The sequence below is a fragment of the Poecilia formosa genome, unplaced genomic scaffold (genome assembly GCF_000485575.1).
Source record: "Poecilia formosa unplaced genomic scaffold, Poecilia_formosa-5.1.2 Scaffold122, whole genome shotgun sequence".
Classification (NCBI taxonomy): Eukaryota; Metazoa; Chordata; class Actinopteri; order Cyprinodontiformes; family Poeciliidae; genus Poecilia; species Poecilia formosa.
Window position 1 is genome coordinate 54,825 of NW_006800061.1, and position 24,526 is coordinate 79,350.

The window sequence follows — 24,526 nt, forward strand, 5'->3', positions numbered from 1 at the left end:
GAGGGAGTTGTAGTTCCAGCAATTGTCCACAAGATGGAGGTGTTTCTCTTATTCACTGTATAACCTTCTTTTACCCCAATGGTGATTATCTTCAGCTGTCATTGGGCTAGACTAGAGACACCATGGAAACTCACCTGTCCATCACTGGCCAACAAACACAGAGGACAAATTACATAGTTATTTTTTTTTCTTTTAATTTCAAAAATCATTTCTTATTGTGAGGATAATCTTCATTGTGATGACCTTCGTATGGTCCTGTCCTTAATTTCTTCCATGCACAATTTTATATCTCTTGATATTCCACTTTTTGGATACATTTTGTCAAAAATAAGCACAAGTAGCTTCAAGCTCTGTTGCATTTTAATGTATATTTCCATCATTTCTGAAGGCTTGCTATCTCACTCGGTTTCTATTGGTTGTGGTCCTGATTTTGAGTTTTGTTCCGTCACCTAATGTAATGTGAGAATATTATTAATCCTTGATCAAACCAAAAAAAACAAAAGTGATGCATGGCCCACTGCTGGTAGATAGTAATTATTATAGTCATGTCACCACAATTTTTAATTGGAAACAATGAGCAATGGTTGATTTATGGTTGGTTGCTCATTGTAAATCAACAGTTTGAAATGAGTAAAAGTCAATAGTCAACAACTGTTGACACTTGCAAATCAACACTTGTAAAATGACACAAAAGTCTGAAAAATCTGCAAAAGTATAAATTCATAAAAAAAAAGCAAAATGAAAACCCCTTTTTTTTAGATATAATTTAATGCTTATGTGTCACACAGATGAGTAAATTGAGATCACTTACAGCTCTGTCATAGATTAAAGAACCAAAAGAACACATTCCCTGTATACCACTGTAATTTAATGTTTAATGAGACCACTTTGACAACAAACTGGTCAGTGGAGGCCAGTAGGGGAGTGTTTCACAGTTTGACGCAAAGATTAAAAGAATGTCGATCCGTTTTAGCTCTTTCATGGAAAGAATAAAAACATTTATCACAGAGCTACACATCCTCTCTCATAATACTGCAGGCTTGATGCTTTTACACAGCTCAGGTATATACACCTGTCCGGAAAACATGCTGTAACAGTTGTTCCTGGTTGCATTCGACCTCATACTGCCTCTGGTGTCGTCGGGTAAAAATAAAAAATAAAAAAAAGATTACTACACAGAAAAACATTCAAACATTCCTGTCCAAACTGTGACCAGCTGTCTTTTTTTAGATGCTGCAATTTAAAAAAAACAAAAACAAAAAAAAAAAAAAAAAAAAAAAAAAAAAAAACACGTTAAGGTCTCTTTTAAATTGCACCAGTCAGGTAGCTAATTGCAGGAGATAAATTGGACGGAATAAGGTTGTTCTGGTTGTAACTGTGATATAAAAGATGTCTGAACACATGCCACACAAGCTCAGATAGAAAAATAAACACTATTCAACAAATCATCTCACAAATAAAACGTTACAAGGAGCTATTGGCTACAGCTAATAGTGTTGTGCTTCAGCTACATAGATGATTTTTACAGCTACATAGCCGATTTTCTTTTACCTTGTTTTCAGAAATGTTGTTACATAGCAACTTTTCAGCAAACAGGAACTGGAATCAGTCAAACTTTGGCACACATTTGAGTAACTTGCACAGCTGGACTGTGAGCTCACAGTGCATCTATTGAAATAAATAGAAAGTCTAACCATTGAAATAAGGTAATCTCCAAAACAAAAACTCTACTAAGCTGCCTGAACACATACATAATTCATTCTAAATATACACATCCAGTATTTTTGATAAAAGTGCACCTTTTGCTCTTAAGACTAAACAGAAGATTGTCCTTGTTCGTTCTCTCTATATGAAAGTGCATAAGAAAATACTTGACCTATAATTAGATACATCACAAGGAACTATCACTGTCCACATCACGGCTACATTTCAAGCACACTATAAGTCATTCAGAGCTCTTTTTGTCGGGTGGGAATCAGCTGCCGGAGCTCGTAGTCTGTGGACTTGTAGTTTCCTCCTGTTCCACTTGGGGGAGCTGCTCCCTCCAGTATGTGAAATGGCTGTAGGTGTCTGAGCAGGGGAAGTCTGAGGAGCAGGATCGCATTTTGAGGGGGAACACGTGGTCTACAACCTCACTAAGACGTGCATACCTGGGAAATAGATCAGAAAGAGGCAGCTGTATTGAGACGATGTGATTTAAGACAAAATATTATCGTAATAATAATAATAATAATAATAATAATAATAAAGATCAAGCACACTTACGATGAGATGTTAGTCTTGGCATGCTCTTGCACTAGCTCCCCTTTAGGATTTACTGTAAAAATCCGGTTCAGTGGCACCCCTACTTCCTTATAAGAATACACATCCTACAAATGTAAAAGAAAAAAATATGTCCAACAACTTATTTCTTTAGATCAAATGTTATTTATCATACGCATCTAAAATATGTGATTCCATACCGTGGGTCTGTTGCCAAATGCTGCGTAGAAAGGTTCTGTGTTTGGGTAAAACAGGTGTCTGATATCTGTGAGACACTCCACCTTGAATTTCTCAGGTTTCTTCTCAATCACCTCCCTGTTGCATAAAAAAAAAAAAAAAAAAAATCATGGTTTCTCCTGCTTCTGATCTCATTCTGATAATGTTAAATCAATACAGTGAAGTGGGTATGGGTTGGAAAAATACCTGTGCAGAGCTGAAAAAAGGCTGGATGGGCTGAGAAGGACGGGGCCCATGGGAAGCATGGTGCCTCTCTCGTTGACCCAGTTGAGGTAGCCTCTGGTCATGTCAGCCATGCCGATTGCTCGAGCTGAACAGTATAGAAACTTGTAGCCATTTCTGATGGACGGACAAAGAGGTTAGCAAACAACAAAAAGTCCCTAGAAGTAGAATATGTCCAGAACTACAGAATATCAAACTGGCATGAGGTGTGTAGCTTAAAAATACTTCATGTATTTTCAGCTAGATATCTAATTTTTAATTTTTTTAAATTCAAGTTTAGTTTTACGAGCATAATCCTAAACACTAAGAAATGCTGAAAATTGTATTCATTAATTTAACTACAGTTATGGATCTTACATAATTATTGGTGCCTCGACATTTTTTTATTCTTTTAGTGTGAGATTATACTACTGGGGAAAAAAATACTTATTTCAAGACTTTTTACACATCTTTACTTTGCCTATATATGTTTGTACAAACATTGACCTACGTTTTTGCTTCACCTCATATTTATAGTTTATAAAGTATTTGGACATTAGGGGTTCGATAAAAATAAAAACGCTTACTGGCTGACTTTGTGGTAGAGTTGTGCAATTCCCTGGTGAGTCCAGTCTTTCCCCAGTGTGGGCAGGATGTGACCCAACGTGTCTGACCTGAAATTAAGAGAGTTAAGAGAGAGTTAAGAGTAATTAAGAGAGAGTTGTTTTTTTTTTATTTAGACAGACTGCTATTTCCAGAAACTGTGTAAAATGACCACATGGGTTAGGTTGCAGGTGAATAAGTGGTTTCATTCGCTAACGCGTCAAACACCTGGTAATGGTTCCATCTATGTCAGAGATGATTATCTTGTCGTCCCAGTTCCAGAGGTAGATGGTTCCCTGACAGCGACAGGTTCCCTGGTACTGAGTGGTCACACTGAATACAACATCATTAGGACCATCCTGCAACTGAAGGGACAGCTGCATGTAGGGAGGGAGAAGAGACAGGAAAGAAAGAAGTTAAAACCATAATTCAGCTATATGGAGAAGAAAATTAAATTGAAAGCTGAAGTCAAACTGAAGCCCTCACCAGCTGCTCTGACGTGAGGCGGAGAGTTTTCTTGTAAGACACGCCCCCTGAAGAGACCCCAGGTTCTGACTGGATGACGGGGGAGCTTTGATTGGCTGCAATGTGATCTTCGTCGCTAGATGATGACTCTTCTTTCAGTCTGCCATCAAAGAGGTTATAAAATACTAAATGATGCAGCTCAATAAAGTACAATGCCATTGATAAATTCATTTGTTCCAGAAAGTCAGGTCAATAAGTAGACTCGTTTATAATCCAGGTTCTTTGAACACGGTAATATATTTCAAGAATTTATTTCAGTTATGTCTTTCAGCTAATGAAATTCAGTCTCTAAGAAAATAATACAGACCAAGGCATATAAAAAAATATTTTGCGTCCTGGAATGTCATGTTATATTCTTACAATCATGGGGAAGATGGATGACTTGACTATTACGCTCCATGGATTTAGCAACTTTTGAATGAAAGACAACATCAGAAGTGTGGGCTAGTTAAAAAAAAACTGTAGCTCAGAAGGTATAATCATCAAAATTAACTTAAATAAATGCTAGAAATATATCACTCGCTGTACCATGAACACTTTTTAACCTTTAAACATTAAATATTAAGATGGATCAATGAAAGTTTTCCGAGTTTGAATTATTTACTAACCTGCTTTTCATTTCGTCAACCTCAGCAGCACCACAAGCCCCACATTCAGTGACTGAATCCTAAAAGAAAGAGATGTATGCTCATTCAGAAATAAAATGCCAGAGATAAGTTCTTGTGGATATGAACAGAGAGGAAGAACTTACTGATTTTGCATTGTTATTCCTGCCTCTCCACGAGAACCACCACCGTCCTCCTTTCTTAGGCATCTTCTCCTTCATGATGTTCTCCACCGTGGCCTGAGGAGGAACACACACACACACCGCCCCGACATCCACGACACACCATTAAATAAGAAAAAAACATAAAAAAGTAAATCACAAGCAGATATAAATCAACTAATAACGCAAAACCGAACTGTCAACTAATTGGGAAAAAAAAATGAGTGTAACAAGACTGACAGGGAGGATTTGTGAGTGAAAATAAATTAAACAAGAGCAGGGTGGAGTCTTTCCAAACATACACAGCTGAAGCTGAAGATACTAGTCAGACAACAGAGGAGGAAATCCAAGGATGAGAGTAAATAACTGAGGCATGAGGACTAATATGTGAAAGGAGGGGAGGAAACAAGAACGAAACCAGAGGAGCACAGAACACAGAGAAAACAAATTTGATCAGATTAGGTTGACTGACGCTACCTAATATAAAACTTATTTTGAGGGTGCAGAAGCAAACGTAGTCATAGGTTAGGTTAAATCTGTATGAGTGTGCCATCACCTTTGGCAGAGGTTTCTGAAAGGCTTGTATGGCGAGCACGAGTGGGGCTGCGGTGGTCCAGTTATAGTACCTAAGTGAGACGGCAAAATATATTTTTAATTCAATCAGGAAATGCATTTAAAGAGGCATAGACAGACAGTATTTGTTAATTGTTAAACGGCAACTTTGTGCATAATTTATTTAAGAGGTTCTTACTTTGAACCGATTTTAACAACCAAGTTTGGGTCGTCTATGATGGAGGGGTTTTCTGCAAATTGCTGAAAGGAGACGATCTTATCACAGAATTGCTCTAAAAGAAAGAAAAGCAAACAGACAACAATTAGATTCTGAAGTGTCTCGTGGAGTTGTTTTGTCACTTGTGATGACGTACCTCTAGTAATCTCCTTGTTGTCGGTGAGCCCCCCGCACAGGGAGATGGCCATTGATGGCATGTCAGATATGGGGTCACAGTAGCTGTCCACACCGCTGTCTCCCCCCGAGCTCATAGACTGTGGGGACAGGCTGGTGCAGTGGAGCCCCGGGTCGGAGATACTTCTCATGGCCGAAGCGCTCTCACTGCGAGTTGGAAGTGTTGAAACGATCGGGTCAGATTACACTGAACTGGTCAGAGTTCTCGCAGTGTAGTCCGTGTGCGCGCGGATCTGCTTTCGTACCTCTTAGGAAAATAAAGAGCAGCAACTTCAGGCTCCAACTCTGTAATGTCGTCCAAGTAAATTCCGTCGGAACCGAGATGGCGGCTTCTTTTGTCTGCAGGAGAGAAGACGAAATCGTTGGAAAATTATTTCTTATAGGTTGGTCTAAAAGATTTATTTCTTGTATTTGATGGATTGACTTTAGGGGAAGCTTAGGCAAAATGGTTGGCCTGGTTTGCCATTTGCTGATGCGATAGAAATAGGAGATTCCTATAGATGTACAGTTATGTGTTGCACATGAACATATTCACCTTATGCTTAAAAGAAACGCAGTTCTTCTCACTTCAGAACATTCTTGCAGACCTTTATGTCATAACAACTATTCTCGCACACTGTTGGCCTTGCCTGACCGAGTCTGAGCCAGGACTGATCACTCCGTCGAGATGTTATTGAGCTAGCGATTTTTGCTCCCATCATAGCCTTTGGTACACTGGCCTAATTTTGTGTTAGGTTTCTGGAAGGTTTTTTGTTTTCCTTCATGTCTTAGATGGTTTTAGTGCAGCACCTTATTCTGAAACCTTAAGATTATTCAAAAAGTCAGCAACAGAAGAGACTGACACCATTTTTCTTATTGGAATAAACTCTGGGAAGATCATAGAAGCGCTTTCTTTATAGACCAACAGCACTTTTACCCTTTTTCTTTGATGGAGAGTCTGTTTTGCTGGATGCACAAGCCGCTGTTTCCTCTGAAGGTAGCGTCTGAGTCTCCATCCTCATGGATTCTGATTCCATCGTGACCGGGTCCGGCGTTTCCCTTTTGACCTCAGCCTCCTCCTCAATCGGCAAAGAGGGAGCTTGCATTTTAGAGCTCGGCGCACATTGGTCTGAAGATGTCTCATGACGGATCGCTCGGAAATGTGTATTTTTGGACACGGGGACGGATACGGGGAAAATATGTGGCCCGGCAGGCTTCAGTGAGAGAAACGGAGGCTAAAGAGGCGGAAAAGGAGAGAGGTGCGAGAGTTGAAAATTGAAAACTGCAACAAGATGTTGTTATTTCTATAGTGCTAGATTTTTAGACGGCGTGCATGGTGGACATTTGCTTACCGCAGCAGCCTGGGGCAGCTCTCCCCAAGCCCAGTGCATGGCTGGATTCTGACTGTCCGCTTCTGAATGATTGGTGATCAGCTCTGAGTCACTCTTTGGAGAGGTGGGGCGAGAGTTATCACGACTGGAGGGGAAAGAAATATTGTACAAAAGTTAAACATCTCCTTGTCAACAAACAGAAGGGTAGAGTATCACATTGGGAAAGCATGTGAAAAGAAATAGATTTTTTTTTTTTGGTAGTGCATATTCTCAAACGAAAAATCTTCTTTTTCTACTTTTCTATTAATGTCAGGTTAACCAGAAATGGTATTGAAGTTTACCAAACAGTGTGAATTTCAATGTATTACATGACGAGGTGGTACTAGTAAAAAATTTAATTCTTGTAATTTATTAGTGACATTTTCAAATTGGTCACATTGCTGTTAAACAGATTTTTGTTGCACATTTGGCTCACTTTTTTTACTGGCCTACAACATGGGAAACATAAGGGTACGTACCATCATAAACAACACATGCAACATATATTTTGATTATGTTTTTTTTTTTTTTGTGGCCTGGCATCATAACATTTCTAATAAAAAAACAGTTGAGTGCTCTTAGCATACATGTATGCAGAGTTAAAAAGAAGGCTGAAATGGGTTTATTTTGTCCCAAAACGAGGAGGCCGACAGGGAAGGCATGGAGCAACATAATCATCCAAAGTCCTCTGCTTTACAACTTCAACAAATGCACCAAGAATAAAATGTTATTTCCATTGAAAAGGCTTTTGTTCAGAATCACCTATGAATCGGGCTCCACTCTCCATCCGAACGAGTGTAGAGCCCAGCCTGTTTAAAAGAACAGATGCCTGAAGCCACCGTTGTTTCGTCTTGCAAGGCATCCCTTGATAAAGACCTGCAACAAAAACACAATATCTGAGCTTGTGTTTCAATCTACTTGCATGATAGCATGTCCTGTAGCCAATCAAGGTTAGCATGTTTACATCTACCAGTTACGAAAACATTACATTTGTCCTTTTTCTACTTAAAACACTGTGTATTTGAAAGTATTTTGAATTAACTTAAACAGTTGAGCTGATTCACATCACACTCTCCAGCTTCGTACAGTCATAATATATCTCACTCCCTCTCATATTTGCTTTGCCACATCTCTTCTTTTTCACTCTCTCTTTCCCTTTACCTGCTGCTCTCCATTTCAGCCTCTTCATCAGAACTGATGTCTATTGAAAACATGTCTTCATCTGCTGAGTAGTCTCCACTCTCCTCCCTCCTTGTGCTGTCTGCCCGACTCTTCCTCCTCCTCTTCCTCCTCTTCTTTGTTACTGCGCCACTGCTCTCGCCGTTGCTCCCCAAGGACCCCAGGATCTGTACAGGAGGCCCTGAGCTCTTCCCCATCAGTGGGGAGCTCATTGAAAAGGCAGCATCCGACAAGATGGGAGAAGTAGCCAAGTAGGAGGGAACCACTTCCTGTTAAGATGGCAAACGCAAGCAAGATGATAAGTTATCTCACTAGAACAGCTACCTGAAGACATAAAGGTCTTTAAACATGGAAAACCTCACACAGTTCAAACTAAAGTTCAAAGAAGAAGGTCCATTCCGACTCCTTAAAACAGCTAAAGGTAAAATATCTCAAAAACGCTTGAAGTTGATACTTCACACTGGTTTATGGCGAGTTTCCTCTTTTTGCATTTTGGTAAACATTCTCAAGCTTCCTGAGGAAGTTCAAAAATCTGCATGAAATGAATGCAGAGGAAAGACAGAATGGGCTCTGTCCAACTGTGTTTGCATATTTCACGTTGAGCGCAAATGGGCCTTTGAAATGTTTAACAAAACTAAACACTTTGAAAGTTACATTTTCTTGACCTGTATCTCAAGCTTATTTTATGCTGAGCTACAAAAACACAAGCAACAGGAATATGTTACACAGTTTGAGCCTATAACAGGCTGAATTTCTATGAAAGGAAAACGGTTTCAAGGAGAGGCAGATTTTTTTTTTTTTTACAGACCTATGGAAAAAAGGACAGAAAAACGAATGTTTAACCACATGATTTGTGGTCTGACAGGACTGCCTCCCGTTTTTGCTCTGTGGTGCCAAAAAAGTTGGTTGAGAAGCAGTAGACTCCTCCTCCACTCCTCATGCCCCATTATGTCTGGGAATCTGACACCAGTCTGGAGAACATACAGCACCCACTTCCTTTGTCTGAGCCAGCCACTATTCAGCTTTTTTTATTACTTTTGGCAGAGCACATTTCTATCAGGTTTAAATGGTAAGTACCTAAGCTGCATTAACTTGTTCGCAAAGGAAAACCTTGATGAATCAAAGGTAATGGCAGCAGCTTCCCGAAACAAGGGATTAAATAAGTTTTTTTTTAAAGCAAACTGAGTTCAAGTTGCAACTAAGTCCCTTTGTTTTCTGGCGTATTTTCTAGCAGCAACGCTAAATCTGTGAAGTTCTTACATGTCCGTAGGTATATTTTCACTGTGAGACATACAGCTGCAGCATCAAATGCAATGCAGGTATAAATGGCTCCAATAATAAATGCCGCCGTTATAAGTCTCTCTCTCTCTGGTAAATAGAGAAAGGCTGTTTAAAAAAAAAAAGGAAACCAAAAAAATCCAGGACGTGCTGCACACAGCTTGTCCCTGCTGGATGTTCTGTGATGAAATGTAAGGAGGAAAAGCGTTTAAAGCTTTGTGGTGAACTGTATGAGTGGTTGGGGTGTACCTTTTTGATTTAACCTGCATTAGGGTAAACAGAAATATTCTTGAAATGGCAAATAATCATCAAACTTTTTCTTATCCTTAGCAGGTGATATGGCACGACCAAAGAACCCATAGAAAAGATGTTTTCCTGATTATTACCTGATCATTGTTTGTTTGTTGCACAAAGAATGCCTCTCCATTGTCGCCCAGCTTCATGTGCAGATCCACTGGTTCTCCATTGATTTCTATGTCAACCTAAAAAGGGAGAAAATATTTTTTTTTTAAAATAACAAACTAAAACATTCATTACCGTGACAAAATCCAAAATTTTGTCCCACTTGAGCCTCCTTACCACTTTCTCCCGGGACCGGAGGACGCCCATTTTCCCAAAGCGAACATGGAAGGGCGAGCAATGCAGCGAGCCATCGGGATGTCTCACGACGATGACGTCGATGCAGCCAGAAAGCGTTGCGGGGTTGAGCCCTCGGTACAGCTCTTTGACCTGGACGAACACCTGACCTGCGAGCTGGCCCACGTAGTTCATGGTTTGACGGGTCTGTAGAAGTGGACGTTTTGAAAATGGGAAAATGAAAGAGAAAAGAATCGATTTAGGATTCGTCCCTTGATTAATAACAAACAGACCAGCAAAAATGAGTAATGGAAAAAAATGAAGGAAAAGGTGACAGTTTTTATTTTTATTTTTTACAACTTTTGACAAACATCTGAAATGCATTTATATTTGGCACTCCTGAGACATGACTTAGCGGAAACACCCTTTGCTGTTGTTACAGCAGCTCGTCTGCTGGGTTTTGTCTCTACCAGGGTAACAGTCCTGCTGTAAAGTGACCTCTGCCCCACTTTCACGTTTTTTTTGCAGCATCAAACTTATCTTGCTGCATGGCAGAAGGGAGGCCTAATTCAATAACTATTTCAGGGTATCAGAGTTAAGCAAGCTGAATTACAAGGCTTTTTAAATATCTCATTAGAAACCTTTTTTTCTTACTTTCACATGTTGGTCTCTATCATATAAAATCCCAATAAATTACATTGAAGTTAGTGGCTGCAACATAACAATATGACAAATTTGACTGGTACGAATACTTTTGTAAGTCGCCATATGCTGTGCCATTTATTTGTACTTCACATCCCCACCCATGTCGCTCCTTCTCCCGTGTGGAAATTATATCCAACTGTTTTCCAGTCAGTAACCCCAGACACCAGAGCTCAAACAACAGGCCGACTTAAGCCTGCCACCACTTCTCAAGTGATCATTTGATTATAACTGTTCCCGTCTTAAATTAGCTGAGCTCAACTTGCAGCGTCACAACATTGAGAACACCAGAAAGACACAGTTACACAACAAGCTATTAAAATATCAAAAACAGCATCTCTGCCACTGCTGACGTCTGCACCACCTCCCTGGAACACAATTTTACATTCAAGTGACTCCTTCCTAAAGCATTATGCAAATAATGGGCTATCTTTAATGTAGCATGCAAGCTAATTTTATGACTTGAGGCATTTTAAATTCCAGATGAGGTGTAAAAAGACAGGAAATGTTGTAGTCCAAGTGCGTCAAAGTTGGATATAAACAGGCAAGGTGGATCCGACCTTGATTTATTTAGCAGATGCCTCCATCCTATTAAAGACTGATATGTGCCTCATCTCTTTTTTATGATCAGGACACCTCTTGAATAACAAGAACCCTGAGTTTCAAACAGTAGGTTAGACTGAGAATCTGTAATGTCACCTGAAACATTTATTGTGAATAACATCCCCCCCCCCCTCCTTACATCTAAGCTGATACTAGAAGGGCTGATGCACACTGCTGAGCAGATGAGTCTAAAAATAGACTGTCTGCTGTGAGAGATTTTTTTTTTTTTTTTTTTAAAGAGGAAGAGTGGCGTAAAACGCACTTGACAGCTTCTGGTTTCACAAGTACGTTTAAGACAAAACTCAAGTTCAAACGGTGACTTTAACAGAGCAATGCTCATGAGATTCATTAGGTTAATAACCACAAGCTGCAGATGGAATGTGACTGGTCCACTCCGAAGATATTATGGACTGAGTCTTTTGTTGCCAGCCAAGTCTAGTATTACAGCACAGACAGACGTAATCCCCTGAAAATTAAACTTATCGTATTCATTTATGATTGAAGTGAGCTTGCTCAGTTTTTAAATGGAAATATTTAATAACCAAGGCAATAAATTATTACAAAATGGACCAACAAGAGCCTGGGGCAAGCAGCAAATCAGCTTCAAAAAAAAAAAAAAAACATTAAAATTTTAAAACAAATAAGTTCAAGGAAAGTAGTTGAGACATATTTATCCAGCGTGTACGAAACAACTACAGGGACAAGAGTATGACATGTGAACCCAAAGATATAGTAAAAATTTTCATTCATACATTTAAAAGAACAGACTTGGGAACGTATCCTAATTATAAAAGCACGCACATACCTGTTTGTAAGGAATATGCCAGTCTTTAACGAGCACTTCCTCAAAGGGGAACAAAACAAAAATGTTTAAAAGTTCCGTTTTCCTAACAGAGCCTTACATTGCCTTATGTTTTCGTCAAACAGCCGCAGTGGTAGACTCTTTAAGTGAAAGCGAATCACATTTCTTCATCCGTGTTTATTCTCTTTAACTCTTCATGTAACCTAGTAGATGATAAAGTCACGTGCAGCAAAACCGACCATCTTGTCGACCAATCAGCTCCGAGCACGCCAGTTTACTCTTATGGCAAACCATTTGTATAAATAGTTCATGTCCTCGACATCAATAGTAATTTTAGACTTTACTCACATTATTTCCTAAACTCTTTACTAGGTTTTTTACTACTTTGAATGGTTTAGTGAAGCCAAAAGTTCTACTGACTATTTGGGATTAAAAAAAATCTGTTATCCAATTTGTTACCTACCCATCATTGCCAGCACCTAAATTGGTTCCCAATCAGATTTTTACAAAACTGGCTATTTAGTCAACTCAAGCAGTGGAATCGTTGCAAACCAGTAGGTAACAAAAAGGTTCTCAAACTTTGCATTGTACCTCATTTCTAATCAGATCTATGCCAGTTGAGTTTTATGAAATATGATAAAAGCAAAATTACTTCCTAAATATAATTTTTTTCGAGTCACAAAGTCACATTTTCCCACAGTCAAAAAGGAGCAAAAACATTGAAGATTATGGTGAGTTTGTAGTCAAAATGGATGCAAAATGTCCTCTTGGTGGGTATGGCATGACCAATTCTGGACCACTCCTTTTCTTACCCAAAAACGTCGGAAACAAACTGAGAAAAACATCAAAGGAACGAAAGAGAGAAATGGACATCACCAAAACAAGAACATCAAATATTTGCACAAACGGCTTGCTATAATACCTTTCCTACGGCTACAGAGGTGCACTACTCGGTTGTAAACGGGAACCTAGTCGCGCCACATTCTCAGAGCTTTTTCGGGTCATATAAACAATTCACAAGAGAATGCGCGATTTCTACAAACGTTTGAATAACTACTGCTTTATCAAAATTCAAATTGTAAGATTATATAGTTCTTTATTGTTTTATTCTGTGTAATAAAGATCTACGTCCACATGGCTTAAGTGAAACATTTTGGTCATACTTTTTCAGGAGACCATCCAGACATTTTAAATAAAGAACACGGTTAATTGAATTGCATCCTGGAGTTTTGCAGCGACGGCGGGAAGCAGTTGGGAGCTACGTCAGCGGTTACAGTGGCTCAGAGAGCGTGACGCAGTGAGGTGATCTTCCTGGCCAATCACAGCCCTCCCTCGCAGCACAGCCGATGTTGGCTGTTGCAGCAAGAGACCCTTAAGAGAGAGACTGTGTCAAAAAGGATGTGGCTGACTGGTGGTTTAGGCTTCACGTTGCTCAACATTGACAAGATATTTTTTATAATAAGCATTCTCTCAGATGTTGCACAAAATTCCCCTCATTTACATAGCAGACAAAATATGTTCACTTTGCTAAACCTCTCTCTTTTAGGATTTGTCTACTAGCTTTACACGCTTAAGTTTTTGCCTGTTCTTCTCTCTTCTTGTCTCTTTAATCAGTTATGTTACCTTTGATTAAATTCGATTAGTTTAGAAGACAACAATTTTCCAGTCTTGTCAAATTCTCAACTGGATATAGACTTGGATTTTGACTGGACCATTCAAACATGAATGTGTTTTGATACTATTCCTCAATAGATAATATTCCTCATGTGTGTCCATGCAGCTCTAGTGACACACATGAGATTAATTAGGCCCTCCACAATGGCTAATAATTAGCAGGATAAGAAGCAGTTTAAATATCTTTTACAAATCAGTGACAATCAGCATCTTTGACTTTTTTTTTTTTTTTTTTTTTTCAAAAACGTTTCAAAAACAAAAAAAATAGTTGTAAATGGTCTCAATTTATTTAGGGCCTTGGGACTCCAAAGTGCTTTAAAGTAGAGTAAATCAAATACGCGTTTACACGCTGATGATGGTGGTAAGCTACCACTTCCTCTGACCACCATCAGCAGGTGTGAAGCTACATGGATTGTAACAGTTTCTCATCAACAAGGGCACCAGTAATTTTACTAAAAATATATATTTCTTAATCTTTTCTTAACATGGGATTTTAAATCCACTTCTAAATGTCAGTGAGCATGTTCGTCTTTACGAAAAAGAAGCATTCTGCCAAAAGATTTAACCCCAAACCCGATCTCTCAGCTGGATGGTTTTCTTCTACAAATATGGCCTGACATCCCATCAGTCTTTCTGTCAGTTTCAGAGGGATCTCTAAGGATATATGAGCTTCACAGCTGTCTTTACTGACATGTTTCTAAGAACAAGTCCACTGAGAGTTGATGTAAACAACTCATGCTGGAAGATTCATGCTCAGCGTGTTAAATCACTTAGACGAGGGCTATTATAAAGAAAAGACAGTTTTAATGGCACATCTTTTAAAGTAAAACGAAACACACAAACATTTATGTTAGTCAGCTTTTTTATGCGTATAGTGCAACACTGTTTGTCACATGATTGAAAATACTGAATTATCAGAACCATCTTTTGGCTTGCATCCCAACTAAATGTGATATACTGTTACGGTCAGCTGAAACTCTCAATGTGTTAGCCAGATTCTCATATCTACCAAGGATTTACAAGTATTTTCAGGCTGTTTCTTTCTCTTTTTTTATTTTTTACAACAAACAATTATATCTTTGACCAAGTTTTGCTTAACCATATTACATGTGATCATTTCTAGTTTGTTCATCTCACATTGTTATTCTGATATACTTTTATTCAAAGAAACATATAAATGGAAAGACACTAACACTCATTTTGATCAGAAACTCACTTACATGGCAGATTTTGCCTGAAAGTTCTCAAATACAACACTCTCTGTTAAGAAGTCTGTTAAAACGAATAAGTAAGGGTGGATTGTTTTAACAGACGCAACGCTTTATGTTGAGACATACCTGACTAATCTCACAGCTGCTGACTGACTTACGCTGCTGTGGCCTGAGAGTCGCAGGGATTGAAACATTGATTCAGCAATTATATTAAACTCAAAGGAGAAAAAAACAACAACATAGAACAAAGTATAGCCTCTTACTTTAAGAAATTACAGAAAACACTGTTTTGATGGCATGTTTTCAAAAATAATTTTGAAAATTTTAGCTGTAAAAGAAAGACTCTTCAAAAAATGTTTTCTTTTTCTTTTTTTTTTTTTCCAATTTCATGTGCCAAGTGGGATTTTTGGACATTGGCAGTGATGTTGATGCTTTAAAAAAAATTTATTGTTAGAGATGCAAAAAGTTATTACTTTTTTCATCCCTAATGCAAATTGTTAGGTTCACTAGATAAGATAAAACATTTTCATATATTGGAAAATAAGATATATTTTTATTATATTATAAATAGAATATTAGGGTTTGTGTAATGCACATGCATTATGAATGAAAGCAAATGACACAAAGATGTCCCAAAGGTCCACCTGTTATTGTGTTTAAGACATTGTGTTAAAACAAAAAGCTTCCCTCAAAGTACACAAGCTTTATTGTGAATTCAATAAAATTCACATTTTATTGAATTTGCTTGAACATAGCCAGAGTTATGGAATAATAATTGCACCATAATATAAAGGAACTTACGAGGGTTGAATAAAAAGTGATTTTGAAAGAAAAATTTAGCCCTTTGACGTTTCAAAACTTTTCAGTCTGAGCTATCTTGTGTGGCAAATGTGTTGTTTTGATCATGTGATCTTCTCATGAACAGGGTGAGAAGGTCACGTGATCGCTGGAGCGTTTACCCCATCCACCAATCCAGCCTGGCAGCCTGTTACCCCCACCTCTCCTGGCCTCTTGACACCCTTCCCAGATTTCACTTGTACCAGGTCGCTTTACATGTGGGATTATCTAAACACACCCGGCAGCTTGGACAGCCCCTGTTATTTGAACCTATTGGGTGACTTCTATAACCGGTCTTCAATATTTAACTCAGACCTAAATTTGCATTGGAACAGAATGCACTAGCTGGAAAGGACATAGTGCTGTAATCCTCTTCATACACTCTTGTAATTTATAAAACACGTTACCCAGCTCCAGGTGGTGTCAGTAGAATACTGCTGGACAGCCTCATCGAGCTCCTCTTCGTCCACTGATATCATGTGTTAAATCTCAGACGCGGGAAGGCTGGAATGTCCTCAAAGTGGATGTTTGTATATTGCAGAAACTCCACAGGTCTTAGTTGCGTTCTTGAATATACGTCTGCACTCTCCGAGCACGGCGAGTGTCTGACTGTCAAGTGCAAGTGAACACCGTCTTACTAAATTTACCTGGGACCCCCAGTTGGAAACCTGAGTCAGCCCTTGAGTGTGCATCTTCCATTGGAACCTCTGACTTCTTAGGCATTTGTTGGGATTGCTGGGATATTTTGACGAAATGTTATTCCGAGAGGTTTTACATGATCGCACACCAGTCGGACAGCCAACCTCCCCACTGAGGAGTTCAAACGCATGCCTGTCAGTCTTCTCAATAAGTTAATTTACTCAATTACTTAGGAGAAAGGCTATAATATGTGTGACATTCATTGCCCCATGGAAGACCACGATATTGTCGTCAATGACATTCAGATAAGGCCACCTGTTACGTAAGCACATGGTACACAGTGACCACTGTAAAGAATATGACCTTGTTATCGCCCATGTGTTTTGTGTGCCAAGAGAGTCAACGCCTTAATACAGTGCCTTGCTAAAGTATTCATTCTGCCTTAATTTTTAAATAATATTTAAAGTTACACCCACAAACTTTAATATATTTTCCTGGGATTTTATATGACAGACCAACACAATATAGAGCATAATTGTGAAGATGAAGGCAAAGATATATTTTAATTAGAAAACTATTTCAAGAGAGCATCAGGCATTTGTTTTCAGCCCCTTTTATACTGCTGCCACTAAATAAAACCCAGTGAAACAAAAAAAAAAAAAAAAAAAAAACAAGGCCAAGGGTAACTCTGGAGGAACTGTTGAAATTAATATCTCAGGTGGAACAATATGCCAACAAAATATTAGTTGTGCATTCCACATGTCTGGCCTTTATGGAAAATTACAAAAAATAAATAAATAAAATAATTTTTGTCGAAATAAAGTCACAACTCCTGATTGCAGTTTACATCCAATCCAATGACCAAATCCTGAAGCTTGATCTGAAAGTTTTATAACCAATAGGTTGCTGGTTCGAACCCGCACTTTATCTACTTGAGTTGTCTCCTTGGGCAAAACACCTGCTTGTGGTAGTCAGAGGGCCCGGAATTGGTGAATGAATGAATGTGTATGAGTGGGTGACTGATTGTATTGTAAAATCCTTGGACTAGATGAAGTGCTGTACAAATACAGGTCTCTTAAAAACCCTGAAAAGGTCAGTCTCTGGATATGGAAAGCTGGTAGAATCAAAAGTCATGCAGTTTTTCCCTGATTCAAAACGACTAAACACGAATTAACCAAATGTATAATTTCCCTTGCAGGTCATATTTATATCCTGATTTATGTTTACCATTTAAATTCATGAGAAAATGCTCCGAAGTTTGTAGTTGTAACAGGGCAAATGTGTTAAAAGTTAATGGGGTGTAAAATAGCTTTAACACTGTGGTGGGAACACTTGTGACTACAGCTCACTCTGGTGTTTAATGTGGGTAAATACATTCTAGTACAAATTACAAATTGCCTTCACTTTTTCGGTTTGTCACATAGCTAATTAAATGATTTTAGCGCATAGAGTGCTAAAATCCAACATATATGCAATCATGTTTTCATATAGATGGAATTCAAATTTAGAACTTTTTTGGTAACAATGAAATATTTCTATGCCTTTTAATGGTAATATTCCATTTTCCCGATGTACCTGAAGGCAGCACCGGGTCTTGCCGTATATCCCAGCTAACTGACTGTTAGCTTTTGTGTCAATATGGAGTCTGGCTGTTTGTTTGTTGTTTCTGGCTAATAACCCGCTGGCACTTGGTGGCTTTAATGTTCCGTGCAGGTCACCTAAAAACCATCGGCAAAGCGGGAACTGGCTGGTAGGTGGTCTTTAAAAATCACTGAGACGTAGGATAACTCATCGCTCACGTTCATTGAACTCGCGTGGATCAGCTGGTTGCAGAGCACACGGGCTAGCTACATCAACAGGCTAGCATCGAAGCTTTCCTGAATGTCGAAGGGGCTTTTAATTGTTTATCTTGATAGCGATTCTCACAGCAGAACAGTCAGTTATGTATTTACGCTTATTACTTGCTAGACGTGAAGCAGCTACGTCTTTATTATGCGTTTATTGACGTGGGCCGGTCTAACTAACGAGAAAACGTTAGCTTACGAAGCTAAGTAGGAAAGCCTCTGGCGATATAAGAGATCTGCTGTAAATTCATAGAAACACCGCAAACAATATCTGCCGTTTTCATATATTTCTAGCAGCTGTTGCAACGTAAGTAACAGTCAATGTGCCTATTGTTCAAACGTAAAGAATGTAATTTATTTTTGTCTTGTCTGTGCTTAGCTGTTTTGTTAATCTCCGTTAAATATTGTCAATAAAGGCATTCCCACTTCTGTTTGTTGTGTATGGGATTCTATCCGAGAGAAAATGTGTATTTGTATCTCCCAAAGCAAATGCTTATCTTCACAGATAAAGTATTTGCGTTTGTAAAACAAACAAACAAACAAACGTGAATAATCTTTTTCTTTTTTTCAACATTTGCCCTGCTTCCCAGGCACTTTCACCGGACAATGGACGAGCTGGTCCATGACCTGGTGTCAGCACTGGAGGAGAGCTCGGAGCAAGCAGCCCGGGGCGGCTTCGGCGATGGGGGAGACCACGCGCTCGCAGTGGGTTGTCTGCTGAAGAGACAGGCTCGGAAACGAAGGGGCAGGAAACGACGCTCGGACAACCCCCATCCGCCCTGGGAGACGGGCCACCTCAGTGAGGGTTCAGAGTCCAGTGTGGAGGAACATAAGGTGAGGCTGGTGGGGTGTGTCCTCGCTGCTGGAGAGGTTTTACGAGTCAGGCAGCTTCCAAGTGGATCCCGTCGGTGTTTTTAGTTTTTTTTTTGTTTTTTTTGTTTTTTTGTTTGTTTGTTTAGACAATAACCGATCAGTGCAAGGTCATGTTTTGCAGCTTTAGTCAATGAGAGGCAGGCACTCTTAATCTTTTTTTTTTTTTTCTAAAGAACCCGGTAAAACCAATCGAGATTATCTTTCGGATAGTTAATTCAATCATTGATCTGTATTTGTTCTTTATTCTTTGCGATCAGTTGAAAGATCCTGACATGAAAAGCTTCTGAGTTGACATGAATTGAATGTTGCAGTTTTCTTTTGTATTTGAAATAATAAATGAATCCATACAAAAGGGTCAGTACACTGTGTCCAGCCAGATGCCACTGGGTTTACAAGAAATGCCCCGAAACATTTTTAATAAATGTTCTCTCGTCAGTGGTACTATGGTACATAATAAACCACGGGCCTTTGGCACTGCAGTGTCCTCTGAAGGCATGCACAGAACCCAAATCTCTACTTAACTTGTACGATGCGAATAACTAAATTGATTCATAACAGGTGGGTATTTGTTGCGTTTTTGCTTCACTTTTCCAACTTGGATCTAAATGAAGTAAGGGTAGCTCTGGGATAAACCTAAGATTTTGTACTCTGGCCACTGTATCAGCCTTCTTCCATCTTCAGACAGTGAACTGGACGCGTCCTTGCTGACATTCGAGCACCTTTCAACGTCTCACAACTTACCAAGCGTGTCGCATCTCCTTGTCGCCACCAGGACTACCGTGCCGGCTCAGGAGGTGTCTCCGCTGCCAACAGCCACGCCCGTGACAACAGCGACTCTGACGAGCAGCTTGGCCCCAAAAGACGACCGCCCCACGCTGCTGACCTGGGACGAAGCAAGCGGCCAATTTGGCCTGACGACCTGGCCGTCCTGGGGTCGGCAGAGGGAACTCGCAGCCTTAGACGCCGGCGTAAGGTCAAGCGGATGGCTGTGGACCCGCCGGTGGAACCAGAACCTCACTCCTCCATCCTGCTCGGGCCCCCGCCGGTCCCCAAGGCCCGCGTCGGCAGCAGGTCACACAGGCTCTGCGGTAACGAGAGCAGGGGGGCCATGGAGCTTTGTGGAGGTGGCCTGCTGGGCTCCGTGGGAGAAAAGAACCGCGTGAAGAAGAGAAAACTGGCAATGCAAAGACTGGGGCTGGAAGCTGCAGACGAAGGGGTGGTGGTTGAGAGCGAAGACCCTCTGTCTTCACCAAAAGAGGGATCTAAAGAGAAGATGGAGCTGGACGAGCAGAAAGGCTCAGATGAGGACATGAGTGACAGGTGGTTAGTGTTTTATCTTTCTTTTTTACTATTTCAACTGACTTTCAATTCTTCCACCTTTGCTTCTGTCACTGACGAGAGTTTAATCTTAGATCTGGGTTGTATTTTGACTATTTTTCCATCCACTGTGTTTAAACTGTACATTTAGTGACCTTTTGTTGTCTTTTACAGCGAGACCAGCAGTGTCAGTAACAGCAGTGATGGTGGCCTCTATACTAACGATGAGGGGAGACAAGGTGTGTATATAGTCCTGTTCTTCTCTAGATTTTAATCCGAACACGTAAATAACCTCTGATGTAGGTTATAACTGTTTTTTCTGGACTGGACAAGTAAAGGAAAAAAAAAAGCTAAAGTAGATTTCTTCTCAGTCTTTATTCCACGAGTCCTTTATTTATTAGATACATCCATCCTTAGTTTTACTGGGAGCCCACAGTTTCTGTCTGTCTTTGCTCCAGGCGACGATGAACAGAGCGATTGGTTCTGTGACGGAGAACCGGGGTCCGGATCTGGGCCCGGTGGTGCATGTGGGATAGCAGGAGTGGTTCCCTGGTGGGAGAGGGAGGCGGCGTCGGAGGAGCTGGACCTCGCCGACCCCGTCTTCAACAGCATTCTCACAGGATCCTTTCCTCTCCTGAGCCCCGCTGCACAGAGAGGTACGTTATGAACCGCTGGACCTTAAAGATGCATGTCATTCTTGATCAGTAGGGAGCAAAAAAGAAAAAAAGTGGAAAAATGTCTTACTTATTCTATAAAAAAATAATCTTTATGTTCTTTCTTTGTCGTCTCTCAATAGGAAGAAGATGCATTTAAATTAGTTTTCCATTTATTTCTTTGAGCATCCTTATTAAAAGCCAAAAAGTCTGAATCCAAGATGAATTCCTGATTTAGTTTAATCTTATTGTGCCAAATGAAATTAGATCAAAAGTGAGTTGATCTGTGAATAAACTTGCACTGACGTTGGACAGGGTTTCAGGCCAGGTTGAGTCGTCTCCATGGAAACCAGCAGGGATCCGAGGGGGGGCTTCCAGGAAGCTCCGGTCAGGGCTTCAGCGAAAGACTGAGCCAAGATCCCCATGAGTGAGTTATCACCTGCTACTAAATCTCATGCTTTGTTTTTTATTTTTATCTTCTGTTGTCACCTTTCTGAAACGTTTTTATGTTTGTAGAGGAATTTGGGTTGTCTTTTGTGTTGGAAAATATGACCAAATTATTAATAATGTATGTCAACAAAGAGATTTTGTCCTTTCCTTTTCTTTTCATTCATGTCTTTCCTTATAGTTTTTCCACAAATCTCCAGGTTTCAAGCCTCCCTGCTGTTGAAATGCAATAAATTAATTCATTACATTCAAAATGTACGTAAAATAACGTGAATTCTGAAACAAGAACAGTGAGTTTAATTGGCACCATTTCTTCCTAAACAGGCCTTGGTTCAACACGAGCTCAAGGAGGGACCATGGACAGGTGAGCTATGTTTCAAACTGGTCGAAAGGCTACGTTCAGCGTTTCACCCACTGCTACAATCAAATCTAGATGTATTGCTGGAATCTTTCAGATTGCCTAGAAGATGACGTTTTGTCCCTTTTCTTTCTGTCTCTTTTACCTCCCACTGCAGTTGCACTGGGATCCACGAACAGACAGAGGGCATCGGAGGAGCTGTTCGGTAAAAACAGCAAGCAGGTGAGAATAATTTAAAACATATCATGGTCCAGATAAATTAAAACTTTTTTTTCCCCCCCTCCTGTTGTACATTGTCAGAGATGAAACTTAAAGCCGTTCTTGTTTCACCCACCTGTTCCGCAGGCAGACCAGCGGACACCTCGGCTCTCTATGCACAGGCGACATAAAACGAAGGCGAAAGGCTGCTCCTCTAGGTACCGGTGTTCCCTCAGGTAACTGATGGAAACACACTCCTTCTGCTACGTTACGCCCGATAGGCTTTTCCTTTATATGCGTCTTATCTCACGTCTTCTCAGCTAAAAATATTGGGAGTTGGGCCATGAGACGCATAGCAAATGTTGGTAATGACAGGAGAAACTAGCTGTAACCAGATCACTTGGAGACCCCGGAGAGAGAGGCTTTTACTCAGCCCTGCTTACAAACAGAGGATTAAAACAGTAAGTAGTTAGCCTCTGTGACTAAAGCAAAGTTCCTAGAAAACCGAGAACAGCAAGACCATTAGCCAAGGCGGTAGCTAGTCCTTACTTCTCCGGATGCAGTTGTTGCACGACAGGAAGTGTGGCTAAGTCAATTACCTGGTTACGTTTGCAGAAAGGCCGGACAAACAAGCAAGACCAAATGCCTAATCTGTGAGATAACGGCAAGGGTTTTAACTTCTGAAGTAACCAGGATTACAAACTTTTCAGCGGACTTCAAAGTGACCAGTCTGTGGCTCGTACTATAAGGAATATAGCAGCTGTAGCTCATGTGCCGGATACATTTGTGTGTGGCTGACTCCTTCAGCTCTGACTCCATCTGAACTTTACATTTTCTGAATCGTCTCAAAACTCTTGAATTAATTTGGTATCATATTCTTCCTGGAGCTGCCGTTCTCTTTATTGTTAGAGCATTTAAAAAAAAAAAGTTTCTCCTTCTACTCAACTTTCTATTTTGCTTTGATTCAGTGTTCTGTGAGAAGTTAGATTCCTTAGAAGTACCTTTTTTTTGGCTTATCCTTCTTATAACATGTTCATAATGCTTAAATCAGTCCTGTTTGTAATGTCAGAGTTGCACTATTTGAATTGAATTAATAAAAAGTATGTATTTGTGATATTATCCTAATTTATTGAGAGGCACTTGTTTAGCACCCACCGATTTTTAAAAAAAAGAAAGAAAAAAAAATTGAGCCAGGCTAATCCTTTGTCAAAAATACAAAACATTCATGAAAGAAAAATCTCACATTTGATCCACAAGAACCAACAATCTGTGTATTGATTTCTGGCACAAAAAATTAAATTTTTTTTTTTTTAAGGTTCCTTTTAAGTCGTAATCTTTATTTTTTTCTTTGTGTTCTGAAAAGACTTTTTCATTTGCTGTTTTTTTTTCCCCCATACAAACTTTAAATGTGTCTTTTTTTTTTTTTTTTTGATGACTTTAAAACATTTTCTCCTCAGGTGTGGTTGGAGAAAACGCCGCTCCCATCCCTGACACTAACATGGGGAGCCGCATGTTGCAAAGCATGGGCTGGAGCCCGGGGATGGGACTCGGCCCTGAGGGGAGAGGCATCACCGAACCCATTCGGGCCACGCAGAGACCCAAAGGGGCAGGTTTAGGTTTCAACTGATCTGCCCTGCTTCCTGGACTCTGAGACACGGTACTGCAAAAAAAAAAAAAAAAAAAANTGCCCTGCTTCCTGGACTCTGAGACACGGTACTGAGAAAAAATAAAAAAAAAAAAAAAAAACAACGAACGCCAGATGAAATTCTCCTCAGGATGATTCTTAACCAAAGTCCTGCGAGCTGCAAGAATGAAACGGTTCTGCCAAGAACGTCTGTGGTGACAAACTTTCCCCATATTGGGGAAACTTTTACGAAATCTGGGATGTTGACACGTGACAGTAATGGGTAGAAACGAGTTCTCCACGTTGGAGAACTTGACGGTGAAGCTTGATCACATGTTACCTCAGTGTTTAAGGGCAGACTGCTGAGTCTTTGAGCTCATTCTGAGCGTGAGCCACTAACGGTGCGACCCGTTAGTCAGCCAAACTGGTTGGAGCGTTGATCGGAAATGTTTTCTTTCGTCTAAGATTGCACAAGGGTTTTTGAATCAAATGTTTGACTGGACCATACCTCAACACACCTTTTTAAGTTGCTTTTTTTTTTTTTTTTTTTTATCGTAATGAAGTTAGCATACTTTACATTAATGTGAGCAGATTTATCTGGATGTGTGTAATAATCCATTTTATTGATTTAATTGAGGAACTAGTGTCTTTAGAAAGTTTTTATTTCTCCATAAACAGGGAAAAATAATAAAAAAATTATCTAAATCTCTGTTTTTGTGTCATTTAGTGGATTTGCATTTTTTGCTAGAAGTTAACATTTATCACTTACTAGACATTTCACATTATATTTTTAAGTAAAAAGAA

The 24,526-nt window shown here is 39.8% G+C and overlaps 2 protein-coding genes across 5 annotated transcripts; one reads left to right on the forward strand and one right to left on the reverse strand.

Moving 5' to 3' along the window:
• Nucleotides 1-1,290: 1,290 nt before the first annotated feature.
• Nucleotides 1,291-16,379, reverse strand: lpin1b (lipin 1b). Of its 3 annotated transcripts, none has more exons than XM_016675863.1 (20): nt 16,177-16,379; nt 9,944-10,147; nt 9,751-9,846; nt 8,069-8,355; nt 7,670-7,783; nt 6,890-7,013; nt 6,475-6,772; nt 5,804-5,897; nt 5,521-5,705; nt 5,346-5,439; nt 5,151-5,220; nt 4,580-4,672; nt 4,437-4,495; nt 3,790-3,928; nt 3,532-3,680; nt 3,288-3,374; nt 2,686-2,838; nt 2,463-2,577; nt 2,266-2,369; nt 1,291-2,150 (listed from the first exon to the last, which is right to left on the reverse strand). In XM_016675863.1, the coding sequence occupies exons 1-20, from the start codon at nt 16,246-16,248 to the stop codon at nt 1,976-1,978; spliced, it is 2,712 nt and encodes a 903-aa protein (XP_016531349.1). In that variant the 5' UTR covers nt 16,249-16,379; the 3' UTR covers nt 1,291-1,975. The 3 variants fall into 3 exon arrangements, with proteins under 3 accessions (XP_016531349.1, XP_007560981.1, XP_007560980.1); XM_007560919.2 differs by lacking the exon at nt 16,177-16,379 and adding an exon at nt 12,148-12,275; XM_007560918.2 differs by lacking the exon at nt 16,177-16,379 and adding an exon at nt 12,051-12,275.
• A 1,606-nt stretch (nt 16,380-17,985) lies between these two features.
• On the forward strand, nt 17,986-23,921 carry gpatch2 (G patch domain containing 2). Of its 2 annotated transcripts, none has more exons than XM_007560920.2 (11): nt 17,986-18,158; nt 18,843-19,086; nt 19,898-20,448; nt 20,617-20,681; nt 20,901-21,098; nt 21,411-21,522; nt 21,867-21,906; nt 22,058-22,122; nt 22,246-22,334; nt 23,556-23,762; nt 23,833-23,921. In XM_007560920.2, exons 1-10 carry the CDS (start codon nt 18,109-18,111, stop codon nt 23,723-23,725), a joined length of 1,584 nt encoding a protein of 527 aa, XP_007560982.1. In that variant the 5' UTR covers nt 17,986-18,108; the 3' UTR covers nt 23,726-23,762; nt 23,833-23,921. The 2 variants fall into 2 exon arrangements, with proteins under 2 accessions (XP_007560982.1, XP_007560983.1); XM_007560921.2 differs by having other exon boundaries at nt 17,987-18,158; nt 19,898-20,445.
• The last annotated feature ends 605 nt before the right edge of the window (nt 23,922-24,526 follow it).